We start from the raw sequence: 20,840 nt of genomic DNA, 5'->3' as shown, positions 1-20,840 counted from the left end.
TTTTTCATAATTGGTTAAGAAAAATGTTACAAGAAAAATGCCTATCACTCCTTATATAAAAGAGAAAAGGGATTAGTGCATAACAGTTGTGCAGTTATTATGCACTACTCTAGGGACATGCGAGGGGTCCTACGTGGGATCCATGTGGTAGAACCCACCACATGGGACCCACCTCATGTCTCTAACACCTTACACAACAGTTACACAACTATTGTGCAATAATCATTTTCTTATGAAAGAACGAGAATGAGTGATCCTAAAGCAGAAAAAGCAGTGGACTTCCCAATAATAATTTTATAAAAAAAAATAACAATGTAGAACTATAAACAAAAGTTAGGAAATTGGTCAAATAAATGACACGGTCCTCTCAATGGGCCGCACAAAGAGGTTATAAAAGCAAAAAGATTACAAATTAAGGCGAATCTATCTGAACCCCCACTTGAAAACATAAACAACAATCGAAAGGAAACTGGCCGAAGATGCACAATCATAGTTCAAAAAAAAGACCAAATAATAGAGAGGTACCAACACAAATCTGGATATAAAAGTATTTAAGAACGACCAAAAAGACACAAAAACATAACAATAGCAAAAAATCCCTAAAAAACACTAGCTTCAACAACAGGCACGACGGAGTTGGCAGGCGCGTGAACCGACACATGGGTGTCGGAATCAACATCGGCCGGTGGCAGAGGGAAGCTGGAACATTAGTGAAGGTAGTGAAGTGGCGTGTTGGCGTTTGGGCCTGGCGGAGAATATGGTGTAATGCTGATCTGGATGCAATTATTTGTAATATTCGCAGTCCTATCCAAAAAAATCGAATATCACTTTTAGATATCTTTATTATGTTTTTATTAATTGCATCCGCGCAACTATTGCGATATTTAAGTACTAACAACGACGTACTTAATTCAAAACGACGTCATTTTGATATTTACTACCAAAACAACATCGTTTTAGTTATATTATTATTATTATTATATATAAAAGGGTATGCACCCTAAAATCGCTATACACATTTGTATTTGTGAATAATGATTTTTGTTATTTGCTTCCGCATATGTAGGTAGTGGATATCGAATGCAAGCGGTAATATTTATCCGCATTTACACACCTATTTCAAATGGTTTATCTTGTGGTGCTTGCAAGTAAAAATCTCATATATTTTGGACACAAATTAATTTAATTGAATGAAGTGAAATGAAAAATTTTCTAAAAAAAAAAATGATATAAATTTTCTTTAAACTAGGTTGAAAAAAGTTTCCTTCCACCTAATTTCTAAAATTATCACTCCCCTTAAAACATGTGAGGGTCTCTATTTGTGTGTTAAAAAAAAAAAAAATACATATTCCTCACATGTTTTGAAAAAGATAGGAGGAAGTTCAACATTCTAACTCTTAGCTTTGAAGTAACTTATTTGTCTCATTATACTTAATTTCTCTACCTTTTTACCAACTAATAGACTGAACTTTTGGCTTTAAGACCACTGTCGGCACTCGGCTGTAACCTGTAAGCCATTGAACTTTTGCAGAGATTGAACTTTTGCAGAGAAGTATAATATAAATTTGTTTGTAGTGCTTAAGAAAAGAAAGATTCATCTATCTTTCTAATTAAGATATATAAGAAGTGGAAAATGACTTCTTCCTTTTCTTTTTTCTTTTTTTGAAAGATGCTTTCTAAAGCAAAACAATACATTAAAAAAAAAAAAAAATTAGTAGAAAAATCACAAAATAAAGATATAAGATACAACTCAAAATAAAATATTCTCTATTTTAAGTAAAATTAAGAGGATCAATTTTATAGTGAAAAATTTATTTTATTGTATCTAATAATATACGTAGTGTGATATCATTTAAAATATTAAATATGGTAAAAATTAATATATTTTAAGTAGCAACATATATACCATTAGGCATTAGATATGTGAAATGCAGTCTAAACCGTGACATGGAGACTCATTCATTCTCTCAAGCAATCTACCTAGAGATTCAATACTTACTCACTTGAAATGAAACGAGTCCAAATTCAATAATTTTAATTAACTTTTTTTTTTCTTTTTTTTGCATTTCGCTCGTAGGGATGAAGAGAGACAAGGCACCAAATTGTTTGCAAAAGCCAACTTGATTATAGGGGACAGCTGGTTAGAAATAACAATTCAAAACATGTTTTTTCCTACCAAAATAGAAAGAGTGGGAAGACGTGGCTCTTCGTTTTCTTCCAAATGTTTAGATCAAAAGCCGCAAGAAACATCTCCTGGCCGGCCTCCACAAAGTCAAAGACGACAAGTATATAGAAAAGTCAAAGATGACAAACTTATATCCTATAAATTAAACTATACTTTTCTTAATGAAATATAATTTATTTCCTAATACATGTAACGATCTAAGGAAAGAGTTATCTGCATTTATGCTATATATATTACTCTAAAAAAATTAGTCAAATAATAATTTAATTTTTTTCTAATCACTTATAAGGTACAATCTCTCACTAGATAAAAAATTAATGTAAGACTTAGCACTATTGAACACTTTCATAACTAACAACCCAATTGTGTCGGATACAGATCGATTTCTTGCAAAAAATAAAAAATAAAAAAAAATTATATGAAGATTTCAAATAGTTCAACCTCATTCAGACAACCAAACTTCGTATTTACTGTTGAAATTGCACGTTAAAAAATTCAAATTGAGTTGCTTCGCACTAGTACTAGTTCAACAAAGATATTTTGAATTGTGGCATGATGGCATCCCTCGTTCAGTCATTCCCAAACTCAATTATTGGCAAAAATATAATAAAACATTAATCCCCCGAATCGACAAGTGTCAGTCAAAAATTACTTTAAAGGAATACCTTTGCTTTAAAAGGGAAACTATCGCAAAAGATCTGTTGGAAGCAATTATTTCTGACTCAAATTTAACGCACACTATTTTATATATATTTCTACATTTATGATCCGATGCGGCACGTCACGATTAAACATTTATATGACACGTTCACTTTGTTGGGCACATAAAGTAGTTCAATCCCGATGATGATCACAAAGATATCCCAAAATAATCATCCCATGTGGTCCCGGAGGTGATGCCGCGGGACCCTTTAAACAATGCCCGAATCACTGTCACGGTCGATATGCTGCCACGTATTCACTGACAACCAGGGTGCAATCTAATGAAATCTTTTACTACGGAGGAGCTGCCCAACGAAGTTCTTACACGTACACCCCAACATCAATTGAATGATCGCTTATCTCAAGGGAATTTGCTACGTGGGTGGATCGGGACCATCCGTGTGTCACCGCTCTCTTTGGAAAGTCCAACTCGGAGTCATAGCGTGTTGGGATTTTCTTGCGGCCGCCCCTATTAAATTCCTGCCCATTCCCCCAAAGTCTTTCCCCCAAGGACCCCCAAAGGAGAGCGGTGGGGGCAACACGTGCGCACGTGTGGTTTACAAGTGTGTGGCCAGCTGTGACGAGGTTGACACGTGCATTCTGTGTGGAAATTAAGGACCGTGACCAACGTGAGCTCGCTAGGGGTGGCTGCTCAAGGACAGCACATCCTTCAAAAACATTAGATTTTTTTTTTTTTTTTTTTTTTTTAGATAATAAAAACACTAGAATTTTAAGTTCTGGACAAAACTAAGAAAACAGAAAATTGAAAGGATATGAAATTTATTTTAGTTTTTGGGAGGCTACTGCCCGTTTCCATGTTAGTGTATTGGGTTTGTAACGAGTAGACCGACCCGTCAGGTATCAACCCGTTTAATATAATCCGATTTGTTTAACCTGTTTGATAAATAAGTGGTGTTGAATTGACTTATAACCCGTGGTTTAACCCTCAAAAAGATATATTCCGATCATACTACCTCAAAGCTATTGCTAGGGCCGCCCTTTGCAGATCCAGAGGGCCAATATCTCTCCTAAAAAGTTCTAAAGTAAGTACTTCACATACATGTTTGATATCTTGTTTTGGCCCCCAAACTCGAAAGTTTGGCTTAATTTGCAGCTCTCATGCATGCAAGTATGACACATAATAAAATTTGTAGCGATGTGCATATATGATGTGGGATGATATTATTGAGAGGAGGACCGGAGGAGCATCTTGGTAACGAAATCATTGGCAATCATGATTGCATGGGCATGTGTAAGACATTCTGCGTGTGCATAAGCTGAGGCAGGGTGAACGTGGAAAGGAAACAAAAAGCAGGCAATGAAGTGAGTACACGCCCTGATCGATGCTAACACCATCAAAAAAAAGTTTTTGTGTGGTTTGCCTAAAATGACGAATGGAACAGGTTACAGGACGCAGAAAAACAAGGGTCTAGTACAACAAAGCCTTGCAGAGTATGAGAAAGAGTGGTCGGGCCAGGGGCCAGGGGCCAGGCGCAGTGGTAACGTATACGCCCTAAGATTCTTACACGTACGTATGTATGAGGTGCGCGATGATTCCCATTCATACAGACAGGGGATATAAGATTGGTACTGGCCGGCTTTGGTTGGGCTGGCTTCGGCGGGCTGGGCCGACTGACAACATGCAGATTTGAGGAATGCCCGCCGTTTCCGTCCCTCTAGACTTCTGGTAGCTAGCAGAGCCACGCCAAAAACGGTGGGTCGATCATGATGCGCTACCTGTCAAACCTCTCTTGCTATATATATATATATATATCAGCAATTTTTTGATAGCTTGCTCCTGCTCCAGTACGGTCCCAGTGTAGTGGGGCAACTTTGGGACTAGAGGCAAAGAAAGAGATTTTTATTTTTTATTTTTTTTAACACCGAAAATTTTCTCATTAAAAGAGAGATGACCAAGTTACAGTATAAAGATCAAAAGGTCTCTAAAAAAAGTATCACAAATAAAAAGATGTATCTTTTCAATCTAACTATAAGACAAGCATTTAGAAGAAGCCTCTCTAACTAATTGGTGAGCAATAATATTTACTTCTTTACAACAATGAGCCCAAGAGCAAGAAGTGAAATTAGAAGCATCTTTTCTAACCGCATCTACAAAGTGCCTAATTTGTGAAGGTGACTCTCTTCAAGTGCTTCAAGTGGTCAAAGAAAGACATTGTTACTTGATTGGATGATTATATATATTATATATGGTTAATGTAATAACAATTGGTTGCATGTATCATATTCTAAGTTATGATTTTAGTTTCAATTATGGCTGATTAGACGTATCTTTGTTCTTTTCAATCTTTACAATCAATAAATATTATTCAGAATATATATGGTAAGATTATAACCATTCTCACCCGACTAGTTAAACGAGATTAATACTACATATTATTTTTGTGCTCATTTTTAATGTTAATTTTAAGGGCTATATTAATTTTAAGAGAAAAAAAAAAAAAAAAAAACATGTAGATTTATCACTCATGTAAATGTTTTTGAAGAGATCTAAAAATATTAATTTATTAAAAATATATATATATATTAATAAACTTGCAGACCAAAGCAATGTGTTCCCGTAAAAATGGTGACGCGTCTGTCTCGAGCTGCCACCTATACCGCTCCGACTCTATTAAATCCCCACCATCAAGCCACCCATCCTTCACTCACCACTTCTCTCGTTCAAGGTCGTCTCTGCCACCTCTCTAAGATTCTCCTTACACCATGCAGCTTTTCCCAATATCGCCCTTTTTCGCTACCTTTCATTCTCAGTTTGTTATTCCTATGCCAATACTACTATTGTGCTCTTTCTTGCTGGTCCTCGTACTGTTCCTCCAATGGCACCACCCACGACACAAACGCCTCCCCCCCGGTTCAATGGGTTGGCCATACATAGGCGAGACCCTCAAGCTCTACACTGAGAACCCAAATTCCTTCTTCGCAAACCGGCAGAAGCGGTATACAAAATCATTCATTTCCATAATCTAAACACAGAAAAGTTGGTTTCACGAGGGAGTTTGTGAATATTTTGATTTGTTCTTTATGTAGGTATGGGGATATATTCAAGACCCACATATTGGGATGCCCGTGTGTGATGATTTCGAGCCCGGAAGCAGCAAGGATTGTTCTTGTGAGCGGAGCTCATCTTTTCAAGCCAACTTATCCGCCAAGCAAAGAGAAAATGATAGGGCCAGAGGCTATATTCTTTCATCAGGGGGCCTACCATTCAAGGCTCAAAAAGTTGGTTCAGGCTTCCTTTCTGCCCTCTGCCATAAGAGGGTCGGTCCCGGAGATTGAGCATATTGTTCTGAAATTTCTTCCCACTTGGAAGAACTGCACCATCAACACCTTGCAAGAGATGAAGAGGGTATGTCTATGTCGGCTTGTTTATCTGTTATTGCATGATTCTCTCCACATCAGGAATAATTAATTTACTCCTATTTTGGTCTCTCTTAATTAGTATGCTTTTGATGTGGCAATGATTTCGGCCTTGGGGAACAAACAAGACTTGGAAATAGAAGGAATAAAAAGTTTGTATCAATGCCTTGAGAAAGGCTACAATTCCATGCCTCTGGATCTACCGGGAACTCCTTTTCGCAAAGCAATGAAGGTAATATATAGTACTGTTCCCCTCTACACTTGTATTTCCTTCTGGCTCTTATAGTCCCACATTGCCTAGAAAACATAACGAAGGTATAATAATATATACAATTCGATTTTGGTACTTAAATTTCTGAGTTGGGTTTCTTTCCAATTTTTCAAGGCAAGGAAGCTTCTGAACGAGACTTTGAGAAGATTAATAGAAAAGAGAAGAGAAAGTGGGAGACATGGCGGAGGCTTGTTAGGAGTATTATTGGGAGCCACAGACCAGAAGCTGACTGATCAGCTTACCGACTCTCAAATTGCTGACAATCTAATCGGAGTGATCTTTGCTGCTCATGATACAACTGCGAGTGTTCTAACATGGGTTCTAAAGTATTTGCACGATAATGGCAATCTCCTAGATGCCGTGACGGTAAATATTATTTTTCTCTCATCATCATTTGATTTTTACTCTTTTCTTTCCCTGCAGTGGCTTTTTTAATTAATTTCTTTAAATGTTTTTTTAAGCTACCCTTTTGTTTCGAATTAACTGGGTCATAAAAGATTTTTCTTGTTTGAGCATTTTTGTTTCATTTTCTTCTTTCGGCCACCGCCCTCCCCAATCATTTTTTGATAGGGCTAGAAATTGTGGCTTAGAATTGTCTTGATACTATTTATTGAAATATTTCAGATGGAACAAGAAGGAATTCAACGCAAGTTATTTGAAGAAAATCGTGGGCTTACGTGGGAGGATACTCGGCGCATGCCGTTGACTGGCCGGGTATATATATATATATATATATGCTGACACTCAATATATATATATATATATATATATACACACACTTACTTTTGAAATTAATTACAAGTTCCGGTCATGAGTTGGCCAGTGGAAAAATAAGTAAGTTTATTTTTTGCAGGTGATTCTTGAAACACTGAGAAGTGCAAGCATACTATCGTTCACATTCAGAGAAGCAGTGCAAGATGTAGAGTTTGAGGGATACTTCATTCCGAAGGGTTGGAAGGTTCTGCCGCTGTTCAGAACCATTCATCACAGCGCTGAGTTCTTCCCACAACCTGAAAAGTTTGACCCTTCAAGATTCGAGGTACCAGCACAACACAACACCTTCTTACACAGCACCAAAAAACATATACAAGGCTAGGCTTTTCCTGATCCAAAATCTGTGTCCCGGCCTTTGAACCAAGATTCAGGAAGTGGGTCAGGCACTGCTATATTCTATCTTGTTTTGCTACAAACATAAGGTTATCAATTGTTAGAATATCTCTGAAGTGTCCTTTTCATTTTTATGTGAATCTTCCTCTATTTAGAAGATCTGAGCTGAAATCTTTCAACTATCAGATCACGTGAGCTTGTTTTGTAGGGTAGTAAAAATCAAAAATTTGTTGCATAAAATTGGATTCCAAAGTATAATCCTACACAGATGTAGTTGAAAGACTGAATATTGCTTGGGTTTTGTTTGTGTGATGGTGCAGGTGCCACCAAGACCAAACACGTACATGCCGTTTGGGAATGGAGTGCATGCTTGTCCAGGTAGTGAGCTGGCCAAGCTTGAGATGCTAATCCTTCTCCACCACCTCACCACCTCTTACAGGTCCGGATCCTCCGCTCTTTCTCCCTCCCACACACACACACACACAAGTATTTCACTGTTTAAATTTTATTTTATTACATTTAACTAAAACTATTAAATCTGTCAAATTTATTATGTACCATAAAATGATTCTTTTCTATTTCACTTAAAATAAAATAAAAAAATCCTAATCCGTGAGAACATATATATATATATATATATATATATATATATAGAGAGAGAGAGAGAGAGAGAGAGAGAGAGAGAGAGAGATTATGTATTAAGTGAAATTAATTATGTTTAATTTATTAATGATTTCATGTTTGGTTTAATCATAACTTTAAGTAGTAATACATTTTAATATCAAAATTAACACTTTCCTGAGTAAGAACATAGACATGGCCGGGGACAAACTACAGGCTCACCAAGAGGGCCATGGCCCTCCCTAATAAGCTTGTTTTCAATTTTTTTTTAAAATTATTAAGTTAAATATATGTATTTTTAAGCTTAAAAATTAATCTTGGCAACTATCAAAAATAAATTTGACCCATCATTCATATTTTAAAGTATTTTTCTTTTTCAATTATTTGTCCACTTTTTTTTTTTTTTTTTGTGTACGTAATTGTTTGTCTACTCTTAGTTGATGGGAGATTTTTTTTTTTTTAGCAAGATAATGTTAATATTAAAAGAAAATAAAATTTGGACATTTAGACATCTATTCCCTAACCATTTCAAAATTTATTATTCAATTTGTGAGATGAGATGTAAGTTTCATAAATTTAATGGTGAATTTAAAAATAAAATAGCTAAGAGATGGGTCGTAGGAGATAAAATTTGTATTATTTTCCAAAAAAATTACAACAAGAGAGGTGGAAGTGGGAACCCAACAAACACCCTAAAAAACATTTCATAAAAAAATAATAATAATAAAGAAAAAATAAATGGCGGGGGGGGGGGGGGGGGGGGGGGGAAGGAACAGAGACTAGATAGGGGATTGCTTGGTGGTCCTCTTGGGCGTTCCCAAGGCCGTGGAAGTGGTCCTCAGTCTCGTTGAAGGCGAGTAGGGCGTCTATTTTAGTTTTGGCAAGGTAGTGGTTCACTGGTTACCAATCTAGCATACAAAAACGCAGAATCGTGCCCCCATCATGTTTCTGTACACGTGGCACGCATGCATCATATTATAGTCAAACGTCCTTCTGTTTGCCTCTGCATGACATACAAATCCCCAGCTTAGATGTCATCAGTCATCGCCTAGCCTCTTCGCGCTATGAATAACTTGTCTCCACATATATCCTTTCATTGCTTATCCATCAGCCTTATCTTATTCTAAAAAATTACAACTTCTTTTTTCAAATCATGGCTGTGAATCTCAAACATATATATGAAGAGCCACAGTCTTGATTCAAACTATCCCTTCTTTTTCTTCAAGTTCTCTCGTACAGAATGTACAGTCAGATTAGCTAGAGATTCTGATCATCAGATCTGGGTAGATCTTCTCCGATCCCATTGCCGTCTCCAACTATATATCATTTACCCAAAATATCAAATCCAATCTTCGATCACCCTCTTGAACTTCATAGGTTAATATCTCTAGATATCTACACGGGAGATCGATATATGTGAATGGCAGCATATACAGTAAGCGACATAATTTGCTAGCTGTCCAGTGTAGATCAAATGGCTACGAGGGCTTCTCTGGATTTGTCCAAGACAAATTTGATTCTGTGTCATAGCTAAATGAACATGAACAGGTTTCGTTAACACCACAGCTTTGCTCAGGGCGTTTTACACTTCATTACTTCGTTTGTCCACATCGAAAATATTCACTCAACTTGTCCTTCTTTTGACTAGGTCTCCAGGCAAGCCAGCACTTCCTATAAATGTTTATGTGAATGAAAAAAAATATGGCATGTTTAATGATTAGACTGCAACACAAAGCAACAAACTACAGGTTTGTAGTACCCATAACTGACACGAGTCATGACGACCATACATATATATATTTTTTCATGCTCAAATGATAATTAGCATTATCATAGTCATACACTTTTGTTCTCATTCTGATCTTTACACGGTCTGTAGTACTGTAAATATTCACATTTTCTCCTCTCTCTCTCTCTCTCTCTTAAATCGTGATTAGGTGGCAAGCCGTGGGAGTTGAAGAAGGGATACAATATGGCCCTTTCCCTGTACCCAAACAGGGATTGCCGATAAAGGTAACCCTAAGGAAGAAGACGGAGCCGTGAGCATATAGGATCAGTTTTTGGGTTCTTGACGACGACGGAAATGTTGTCCAGTGGGGACAAAAGCAACATATCCCCGGCCATTGAGTTTTCTTTTTTCTTTTTCATTTCTGTTTTTCAAATTTGTCGTTGGGAATCCTCTGTATTTGCAAGCTGTCTTGGGGTGGATATTGTCTAGTACTTTAACGTAGGAGCTAGTACTGATCGATCAGTCCTGGCCTGCCGACGTTGCATCGTTAACGTGTGTAACGAATATATCATGTTCTGTGCAGAAAAATAAAAATCTCACCAATTTGGCAGATGTGTTCGCATGTGCTGTTAATTGAAAGGAACGTGGTTTTTTGAGGATCAAATGTGTGTGGACAGTGTGGTCTTGATCAATATGGATCATATTCCTTTCATGCCCTAAGATTTTTTTCCTTCTCTTTTCGATCTGCTCTATAAATTAACTTGAAGTACACTTAAAAAAAATTAAAAAAAAGGTTAAGTTTTGTGTCGCTTCAGTAGTCTAAACTATATTATTCGTTTTGTGTCGTTCGAATAGTACCATCGATTGAAAAACAATCATAATCATAAGATTTGAACTACAAATTAGCAATCGTTTATCGTTGAAACCACGTTCTCCGATGGGATAACGTACGTCACTTTGAAGAGTAATGTCGTTTAAAAGGTCAAAAGACTTTAAAAAATGTTTTTTTTTTTTTCTTTATTTTTTAAGTGGTAGTTGTTAATGTTACCACAATGCAACCTAATCCAATGCACAGGACAAGGAATAGGTTCATTGGGCACCGTAAAGTTCCACGTATTGCAGTCTCTGAGCACAATATTTTGACCGACGTGGATAAATAACATGGCATGGAAGGATAACTGATAAAGACAGCGTAAGTTTTCAAAGACATCAACAGACATGTTGACCCAATCTTGCTTACGTGAAGCCTTGTGATTGGGCAAGGAAAGGGCCACGACTTCCACGCTTTGAATTGCTTCTACAAGTCTACTCAATTTTTCTTGGATTATGCATTGTGTACACAAGCACATACAACCACCATTCGTCCATTCCTTCAAAATCCTTTGTCACATCTAAAAGAATCCAATGACTATTTAATTAGTTCCACATCATAGAAATAGATGCACTTTTTTTGTGACCTATAATGATACAGCAAATCACTATGCAAGGAATGCATACTATAGTTTAACACACCATTTCAATCAAGGGACATTGCTTTGATTACTTTCCTAAATGTCATTTCTACACTTAATTATTTGTGTGGCTTTCACATTCCGTTCCGAGGATTAGGATTAGGATTAATAGTGTTTGATACGACTCGCAAATCTGACATAAAGTTAGAGGGTTAGAGTTTAGTGTAATAGTATTCAGGTCAATTGGTCGACCCATTGAGACAAGATTAATAAACGGGTTTAATTCATATCAATATCTGCTTAACTTGCATAACCCGTATAAGTAAATTACATTTTTACCCTTAAAAATCATAAGTACATAACCACATTTTTTGATACTCTCTAATTGATTTTGTCTTGGGTTTAATTGTGAATGTGTATATATAATTGATATAATTTATACTTATAAGATATGAAAATTATTTTTATTAGATCATATTTAAGTATTTGTGTTAACGCAATCTATTTAATATAAATAGATTGAAACGGGTTGAAATGGGTCGTGTTCATGCCGACCCTACACGATTTGTTTATTAAACGAATTATGCGAGTTATATCGTGATCCATTAAGTTAAATATATAGGTCGTGCAGGCCTGCATATAGTTGTATACTTAAGCCTCAACTCGACATGGCACGAATTCAAGAGATGAATCCGATTTCCACCCATGCATAAGGGTGTGAAATTAGGAGGATTCTTGATAAAGAATTGGAAAAATACCCTAATTAAGCTTTAAGTCAGTATCATATCACTCTATGGAATATTTATTTTTACAATCAATTTCATGTTTTTTTTGTCCATTTTTAAATAGATTATTTCATCAATTTTTCACTTCATTTTTTTTTAATAAATTTAATGTGAAAATATAAATATACCTCGGAGAAAACTTTACCAAAAAAAGCAAAGAAAAAACAGCAAAAAAAATAAAATAGAATAAAGACCTTTGGCAATATGCAGTAGGTGAGATAACTCCCCTCATGGAGTCATGGGGTAGGGGCCGCCCCTCCTAGAATGCATGGGGTAGTCGCTGTACGTAGGACCCCACACTAGCTATCAGCCCTCTATTTTTACTCCTTTTTTTTTTGAAAAAAAAAAAAAAAAATTGAAAACTTTTTTTATTTTCTAGGGATATATTTTCACATCCGTTTGTTCGGAATAAAATATTTTTTGAAAAAAATGATTTTCGTATTTTCGGTATTTGGTGAGCACGAGACCGAAAGGAGTATGGTTTATGTTTTAAATTTCATAAATCATTTTTTGAATTTGAGCTTTCTCTTTCTCAAATCGCCTTACTGATGCTGAAGTCGCCAGACGTCCGAAAGTAGCCGACCATTTTCCGTTGTCATTAATTTTCCATACAGATTTCTGCTAAAGAATTTGGACCAAATTTACTAGTGCAACTCGTAATATCTGAGCAACATGAAAGAGACTCCGGCCAGGTAGAACTACGGTGCAATCAGAGCCCGATAGATGTGCTCATAAAGATAAGCTTATTCTGTTTAAATGGGGTGTTGTAACTGTAGACCAAAAACTGCTTTATAATTGAAATATTAACCAATCGACTTTTATTTTTGAAAAAAAAATTAAATTAGTCCATAGGTTTTCCTTGACCTACGTACCGTCCAATTAATTGACAGTGTACCATATCAGACAACTAAATCAATAACACATGACTTGCATATATCATGTCATATGCTAATTGTACGCTCCACGTGACAAATTTACCTTAAAATTAGGATAGGTAATTTTTTACACGACATTAAAAAGTTAGGATTTAGCATAAACGGGTAGATCTGCTTGACCCATTTATGAAATTATATATATTTTTTATATAACAAATACAAGTTGAAACGGGTCAATGAGCAGTGTCGAGTTAGGAAACGGGTAAAACATGTTGAAACCTAGGAATTAATTTTGATTTTTCCTCTATTTTTATACCATACTAATTACATAGCAAAAAAAAAAAAAAAAAAAAGGAATGTACACATTAACATATATAGTACGTAAGTCAATACTGTGGAACAGCAGAGTCGTTAAATCATCACATCAAATTAATTTTCAGGTATTACAAATTCAGCCCTCCAGAAGAACAAGCATGTCCATGATAAAAACATGTTTTTTTTTTCTTTTCTTTTTTTAAATGGGAAAAATAATTTAAATTTGAATAAAACGATGAATAGATCTAAAAATGACACGAGGACGGAGGAGTACGTACCCCTCCTGGCCTGCTTGTTTTTGAGATGAATTAATGATGGGAACAGGACCTTTCAAGTAATACATCAAAGCTCATGAGAAAAATCATTCCATATCCTGAACCTGAGAAAACACAATGAAACCGATAACTAATTAAGACGTGTTTATCATACTTGAAAAAGACATCATCAGATTCATCCAAAAAATATAAAAGAAAAGGAACAAGTCAAAGTATTAAGTCACTTTTTTTAAAAAAAACTTGTCTATTATGAGGAGAAGCACATCAAAGGAAAAACAAATCCAATTTCCAAACCTTGGATGGAAAACATATGGAAACAAATTCTTTTTTTAAAAGGATTACGAAATGGCTCAACAATCAAGTAACATGAGCAAAACACATGAGTGTTGCTGAAAACAGAGGCATAGACGGGGATATAAAAGAAAACAGAGAGCCGGAACAATATTAGGCATGTACAGACATGGCAGTTATAACCGTTTCGTAACTGCTAACCGCTTTTGAAGGCGATTATAAATAACCACTACCCGACGCTGTTTCATTACACATAAAATCTAAAAAACCTAATTTGATTTCTCATCTCCTCTCAAAATTGCTCTCGTCTCCTCTACGCCACAGCCGTTCTCAATTCTCACAAAGCCTCACAATTTTTCAATCTACTCAGTGCTCGTCTCTACTCAGTGTAGCCATGGCCCTATTGGCTTGTGTAGCCATGTATCTCTTCTCTAGTTAGTGCATCAGTCTCTCTATCTCTCGTCCCTCTCTCAATCTCTCTCATCTCAACTTCAGCCAATCAGCAGCCAGTAGGTACGGAGTCTACGAACCCATTTGGGGTTTCTTACTCCCTTTGAAATTTTGATTCGTTTAACTTCATCTCTGTTTATTTTTGCTTTTAATTTCATTTCGCAAATAGCTTTAAGGTTTGTGTGATTTTTTTGTTTATGTGATTTTGATTTTTGAATTGTTTATTTTAGGGTTTTTCGTTTTCTCTATCTCTAACCAAACATGAGTTTGAGATTTTTCCAGGGAAAAACTTCTTTTTAAGGTTGACGGCCTACGGCTCAACACTTGAAATGTTGGTGTTTATTTGGATTTGGCTTCATGCAAGTTTGATTTGTCATTTGAAATGTTGGTGTTTTTTGCCTTTTGGTTTGATTTTAGAGTTGTAATGTACTAATGATTGGATTTGTAGTGTTTTTGGATTTGTAGTGTTTTTGATTTTAGAGTTCTAATGCACTAATGTTTGGATTTATATTTGGATTTGTATTTAGATTTGGTAATTTTGTAATTTTTGTACTAATGTTATGGATTTGTTTATGGAAAAACTGACATAAATCCGGCCCAAATTTGACCCAAATCCGACCCAAACCCGGACCAAAATCGGCCCCAAGCCCATATTAAAAAGCGATTTTCAAACCGTCGGTTATAAACATAATAACTGCTAACTGTCTAGGCAGAGGCAGTTGTTAAAATTCAATAACTGCCTTAGGCGGTTGTGGTTAGCCAATAACTACTACCTGTAACCGCTTTTACAGCCCAACTAAACATCTCAACAAGTAAACTTTGACAAAAATAAGGGGCCGAAAGAGGACCAGTAATCCTTGTCTTTTTTAAGTGCTTGACATCGAAAACACAGAGAAAGTACATCAAAGAAAGTGATTTTGCTATCTTGCCATAAGAAGAAAGAACCCCTGCATAATTAGTATGTGTTGGGTTATGAGGATTTTGCAATTTGACTGTGCATCTATCTCTGCAATTTGTGGTGCAAAACAAGGATAACTGGATAAGCTCATATATTTCACATGGGATGAGTTGCCTTACGTGTGCGCATGAGGTGGCTTCCAAAATCTCAATATATTTCGCTTTCTGGATGTTGAGTCTTACAGTGCTAGCATAGTCAAATCTTGGAATGTTGGTTGCCATTCTCTGATAAAGAGGGTGGCAATGTAAACTGGTTCACGTAATAACGATGAGGTATAGTAGGTATATGCAGTGCAAGAAAATATAGGCATCTATTGTTATTTTGATATAGTTATAGTAGGTATAAGTAGGCATAGTAGGTATATGTCTCTGCTAGATGTTTTGTAATTTAGAACAGGATAACACTCCTACAATATGACGGAAATTTTTCTAAACTGATAAGACAAGATAGCTTATCTTAGCACCTATGAGTGTCTTTATAATTTACCCACTCTACATGAGTTATTCATCTTCCAATGTATTGAAGTGTTACAATCTTCCATTCTTAAATATGGACATCATCGTCAGGGTCGACATGCAGTGTTCCAGTACCTAGGTTGATATGATACCATTTGCAACGACCAAGGGAAAGCACTAGTCATATCTGCACTATCACTCCCTAAAATCATTTATAAAGCTCAGTCTCACCTAGTAAGAAACCAATGTGAGATTTAACACCTATGAATATTTTTATAATCTACCCACTCTATGTAAGTTATTCATCTTCTCAATGTGAGACTGAGATATTACAAAGTATCCCTACAATTTAATGCATTTGTTTCATTCAAAAAACTCAAAATGTGACTCAATTTCTAATGTAGGGAGACATTAAACTGTCTTGAGCATAAGATCCACAAACACTGATGCAATCCATCTTGAGTGGAGATTATAACATGCTTATCTGATTGGTAGCAATCACGAGACAGCATATCGAAGGAAAATCAAGGGAAGGTCAACAACACTTATCAATTAAAAAGCAACCAGATGAGGATGTATCAAGCTCAGATGGCGACTTGAACCCAGTTTGACAGCCAACCGATTATATGACCTGATCTAGATAATATCCCGAACAACTTATCTCCTGTTTTTTTATATATAAGCAACGAACCACACAAGTCATTTCAGTCAATAACAAGAGATCATGAAAATGCTTATCTGATCTGTAGCAATCACAAGACAGCAAATAGAAAGAAACCAAGGAAGGATCAAAACATATCAATTTTAAAAACCGAGCAAATGTACTGAGCTCAGAAGGAGAGTTGGACCCAGTGCAATGGCCCAATAATCAACACACCATAGACCTGACCTAGCTGGCATCTTAAGAAACTTCACTCCTCATTATACTCGATATGTAAGGGGCATAAAATAAACAGAAAAGAAAAATCCAGGAAGCTTATACAGCTAAACTTGCTGTGAATGTATTTAATTATTTTTCCAAGCACTCAACACATTTTAAAAACCCTTCTCTATAGCACAATAACTAGCAGTGTCAATTGTGTTTTCTTTTCACATAATCATGAATTAAATTGGAAAAAGAGGAAGCCTAACAAATGCATACTGACCTTCCCTTAGATCCTTGCGGTGCCTTCCAGTTGAACTATATCAACCTTCAATGCTCATCTGAACATCATTTGTTGCACAGGAAAACTTAGTTTATGTTCACAAATGGATTCACTTCTAATGCCCCTACTTTTTAATGCCGCTTATTTATTGATACATAATCATTTTAGCCACACTTATTTCATGGACATAGCAATACTTGACCAACCAGAATTTTGGAAACCAAATGTGCAGCTAATTCTATGGTCGATTTTTTATCCATGCAGTTCGACAGGTATATTTACTGTACAGTTCTACAAGAATAAAAGTATGTTTACTGCCTTGTTTTGGCTTTTAAAACAGAAAAGGCAAACAGTAAAACGTCTAAGAAACCAATAAACAAAGCATAAGCCATTTTGAAGGTGCCAACAAGGGCTCCAAACGTATAGAATGCACATCAAACTTCAGGTTAAATCAACCACAAGATGCCAATTAGCTGTAGCTCAAGTGATACCAACCCCCCCTGTAAGAGTGGGGTAGTGGGTACGGTCAAGGGTTCAAAATATTGCTTGTGTAACTTTCCAATCAAAAACCGAAAAGTGAAAGAGGAGTAAGATAGTCAAGAAACTACGTGCAATTTAACATTACAATCCCTTTAGATCTCAAGTGAAAATAAGTTAGTAACAAAATCCAACATTGCAATTGGTAGCAATTTAACATCAGGATCCTCGAATTACTTGGAAAGAAAACAGGTTCATGATATGCTACTTAGATCAGACTCCGGAAGGATGCTTATAAGCCTCTATAGAACTTATATAGATAGTTTCATTATAAGTTAAAAAGCGGTAAGGTAGTCTTGAGTTGTAACTCTTAACGTTGTAGCTTGGCTCACAGAAAGAGTTTATTGTCTATATAAGATTCTAATATTGGTTTATAGGTTGCCTGTATTTTGATAGTTAAAATCAGCATTTTTTAACAGAAATGTTCCAAGTTTTGGATCGACTGATCCCAATTGCAATTTTCTGGGTTAGAAGTGAACTATGAAAACACTAACAATCACACAAATGCTCACATCAGTTCTCCACTATATTAACTTTGATTCTATAGGTAATCTTCTCTTTGATGTCCCCTTATGAATAATCAATCAAATGCGAAAAAAGAAATGGTCAGTTTATGTGTTTTCCAGTCATCAATTTTCACTCTTCCATCATTTCAACTAATATTTTATAAATAAATTTCCTCCAGCCCAACCAAGTATGGGTACGAGTCCAACTTTGTGGCCATAAACGCAAGCCAAGCTGGATAGAGCATAATACAGCTCATTTAATTTATGTCAATATGCTTGTTGGAGAACAGTTAACTCGTGGGCCTGGATATTGCCAATTGATTACAGTTTGTTGTTTAAGTATGTCTCTTTTACATTACTTAAACAAGCACTCAAAAGTTTGCTCAATAAGACTTATAGAGACTTCAATATATTGAAGCTAAGTTAAAAGACTGAAACCAATGCAACTGCTAGAGCATTGCCAAGTGAAACAGAAGAGCTCTGAGAACTCAAAATTAGCAAGAGAAGAATTAAGAACTATAGCTACTTGCATTCTGCACTCCTGCAGTGATTTAAGATACACCAACAAATCAGGGCGACATAAAAATTCACAAACCTACCTGATATTCAACCCCCCCTTCCCCCGCCCAACCTAGCGCATTGCAGCAAACAAAAGACTAATGCAACATGTGAAACTGAAGCACTTGGAAATGACAATAAAAAACCAAGCTAAAACAAATAACATCAACAATAACAACATCCAACAAAATTTGCATCTGCTATATATAATCTAACATTTTCCTTTCCCGTTTCAAAGCTCAAGTACTTGAATCCAATGTCTCAATCAGACAAGGCACAATTAACCACTGCATACCTGTAGACAAGCTAATAAACAAAAGGAATGAACTTGCATCTAACTTTAGCGGCATACTCCATATACCCATCCCCAAAAGTCTCAACCATCAAAGCCTCCTCCAGTTTTGCCTTCTGCTCATAGTACAACAAACAAACTGCTATAACAAAGAGCGAGCTCAAAGGTGCTCGAAGTGCAACACAGTAAGTTACAAACAGCAGCATCGTAGACGAGTATATTGGATGACGGACCCAGCGATAAGGGCCAAACTGTACGACAGCAGTTGGCACAACCACCTTTTCCGAATACTTTGCAAGATACAACGTCGAATTGTACTGCATCAACAGTGTCACCATTATCAAAATCCAAACCCCTACATTGGTCCACCCGCCCGGAATGCGGTGCAGCTCCGGGCCTTCAAATGCGGCCAACCAGTGCCCAACCATGACTCCCACACAGAACAAAAGGCGAAGCCACCTGGGCGGGTTCACTTCCCACTTGGGGTCATGCGGGCGAGCATAGTAATCACCATATAACCGTTTCCTTACAGTTACATTGAAGAAAAAGAAATAATGGTACACGAAGAAGAACACGAAAGGCCAACCTTCAAGATACCCATTGAAATGGGCGGGCGGCACAAGAGTTAGCCAAGTAAATACTGAAGTAACAAGGGCAAGTTGCTCAAAGATGTTAGCTTCACCAAGTAAATTCTTGCGAAGGCAATATAAGCCGTAAATTGCAAACGATATCGCCACGAGCCACGGCCAGAACAACCAAGTCCAGCTGAAATACATCCAAAAGAAAGGGTTGAAGAGCAAATTCAGAGTCCATTTTGCTGCCGCAATAGCGATGGATAAGACCCCAGACCACTTGACAATATCAATAGGAGTTAACTGAGAAAGGCTTTTCTTCAACGAATCAAGTGAGAGGTTTTTGAGGGATTTTAGCAATGGGTTGTCTGAATCCGAGGTGGTGGTGTTGGAATACGAGCATTTGAGAGGAGGTAACAAATGGGTTCTTGTTCTTGTTAAAGATAGTGACAACGGGCTTGCTTTAAAAGAGCAATGTAACGGGGATTTGAAGGGTTTAACGCTTTGGTGGCGCTGATAACTGCAGATTGGCAAGTGTTTGTCCAAATGTCTGAGAGAAACTTTGTTGTGTGCTAGGGTAAAACAGAAGGGGAGGGTTCTTGAGTGGAGGAGAACTGAACTAGTTTCCATGGTTATCTGGAGCAAAACAGCAATGGATTTCTACAAAAATTTGGCTAAGTTGAGCATTGCTTCTGTGCATTCAATGAAGCGAATGTAATTGGGGAGGAAAGAGCCAGTCGTCGACAGTATGGGTAAGATGGGAGTTTGGATTTCGGTCATATACGGGGAAATTGGGCCTAGCCTATCTTTAGCGAAGGCCCAAAGTTTTTTATTATTATTATTATTATTCATAGGCCCAAAGTTGATAAGAGTTTCAAGTTGCTCAATATAAAACACACAGTAAAACAAATACCAACGATTTAAGAACAACAGCAAAATAAAATAAATTAAATTAAAAAAAAAAAATATGGAGAGCCTTTGACAAAACGTGAATCAGAGAGGATGACTCTTCTGGGCAGAAGTTGGACTAATTTTAAATTTTATCTTCCTGATGATTGTGCTAACAACAGTAACTCATCTCAGTATCTCGACAGTATGTACAACAAAACATGAATAAATTATAAAGAAATGATTATTGTACGACTCTTGACGTAATTTTTTTTCAAACCAATCATTGAATATGTTTTTCTATATGTGGGTCTTAAATATCCAATAATTGATCTTCAAAAAAATTGTTAAAATTGTATAAAAGTTGTACGAAAGTTGTACGAAAGTTGTAAGCGTATCATATCTTTAAATTATAATGCTCTTAGTGCTTAAAGCTTTACTTTGATCATTGTCTTTCTTAATATTATTTAAAAATAAAATAAAGAATAAATTCT

General features: G+C 36.3%; 2 protein-coding genes across 2 annotated transcripts; one reads left to right on the top strand and one right to left on the bottom strand.

Annotated features, from left to right (window-relative positions):
* The first annotated feature begins 5,470 nt into the window (after positions 1 to 5,470).
* On the top strand, positions 5,471 to 10,657 carry LOC133877113 (abscisic acid 8'-hydroxylase 2). Its single transcript, XM_062315354.1, has 8 exons — positions 5,471 to 5,844; positions 5,936 to 6,254; positions 6,348 to 6,497; positions 6,651 to 6,902; positions 7,161 to 7,250; positions 7,390 to 7,575; positions 7,964 to 8,082; positions 10,202 to 10,657. Exons 1-8 carry the CDS (start codon positions 5,612 to 5,614, stop codon positions 10,305 to 10,307), a joined length of 1,455 nt encoding a protein of 484 aa, XP_062171338.1. The 5' UTR covers positions 5,471 to 5,611; the 3' UTR covers positions 10,308 to 10,657.
* Positions 10,658 to 18,766: 8,109 nt separating this feature from the next.
* LOC133877756 (uncharacterized) lies at positions 18,767 to 20,202 on the bottom strand. Its single transcript, XM_062316157.1, has one exon. The coding sequence runs from the start codon at positions 20,086 to 20,088 to the stop codon at positions 18,901 to 18,903; it is 1,188 nt and encodes a 395-aa protein (XP_062172141.1). The 5' UTR covers positions 20,089 to 20,202; the 3' UTR covers positions 18,767 to 18,900.
* Between the last annotated feature and the right edge of the window lie 638 nt (positions 20,203 to 20,840).

The sequence above is a fragment of the Alnus glutinosa genome, chromosome 9, assembly GCF_958979055.1.
Source record: "Alnus glutinosa chromosome 9, dhAlnGlut1.1, whole genome shotgun sequence".
NCBI lineage: Eukaryota > Viridiplantae > Streptophyta > Magnoliopsida > Fagales > Betulaceae > Alnus > Alnus glutinosa.
This window is presented reverse-complemented; position numbering and strand designations above follow the sequence as displayed.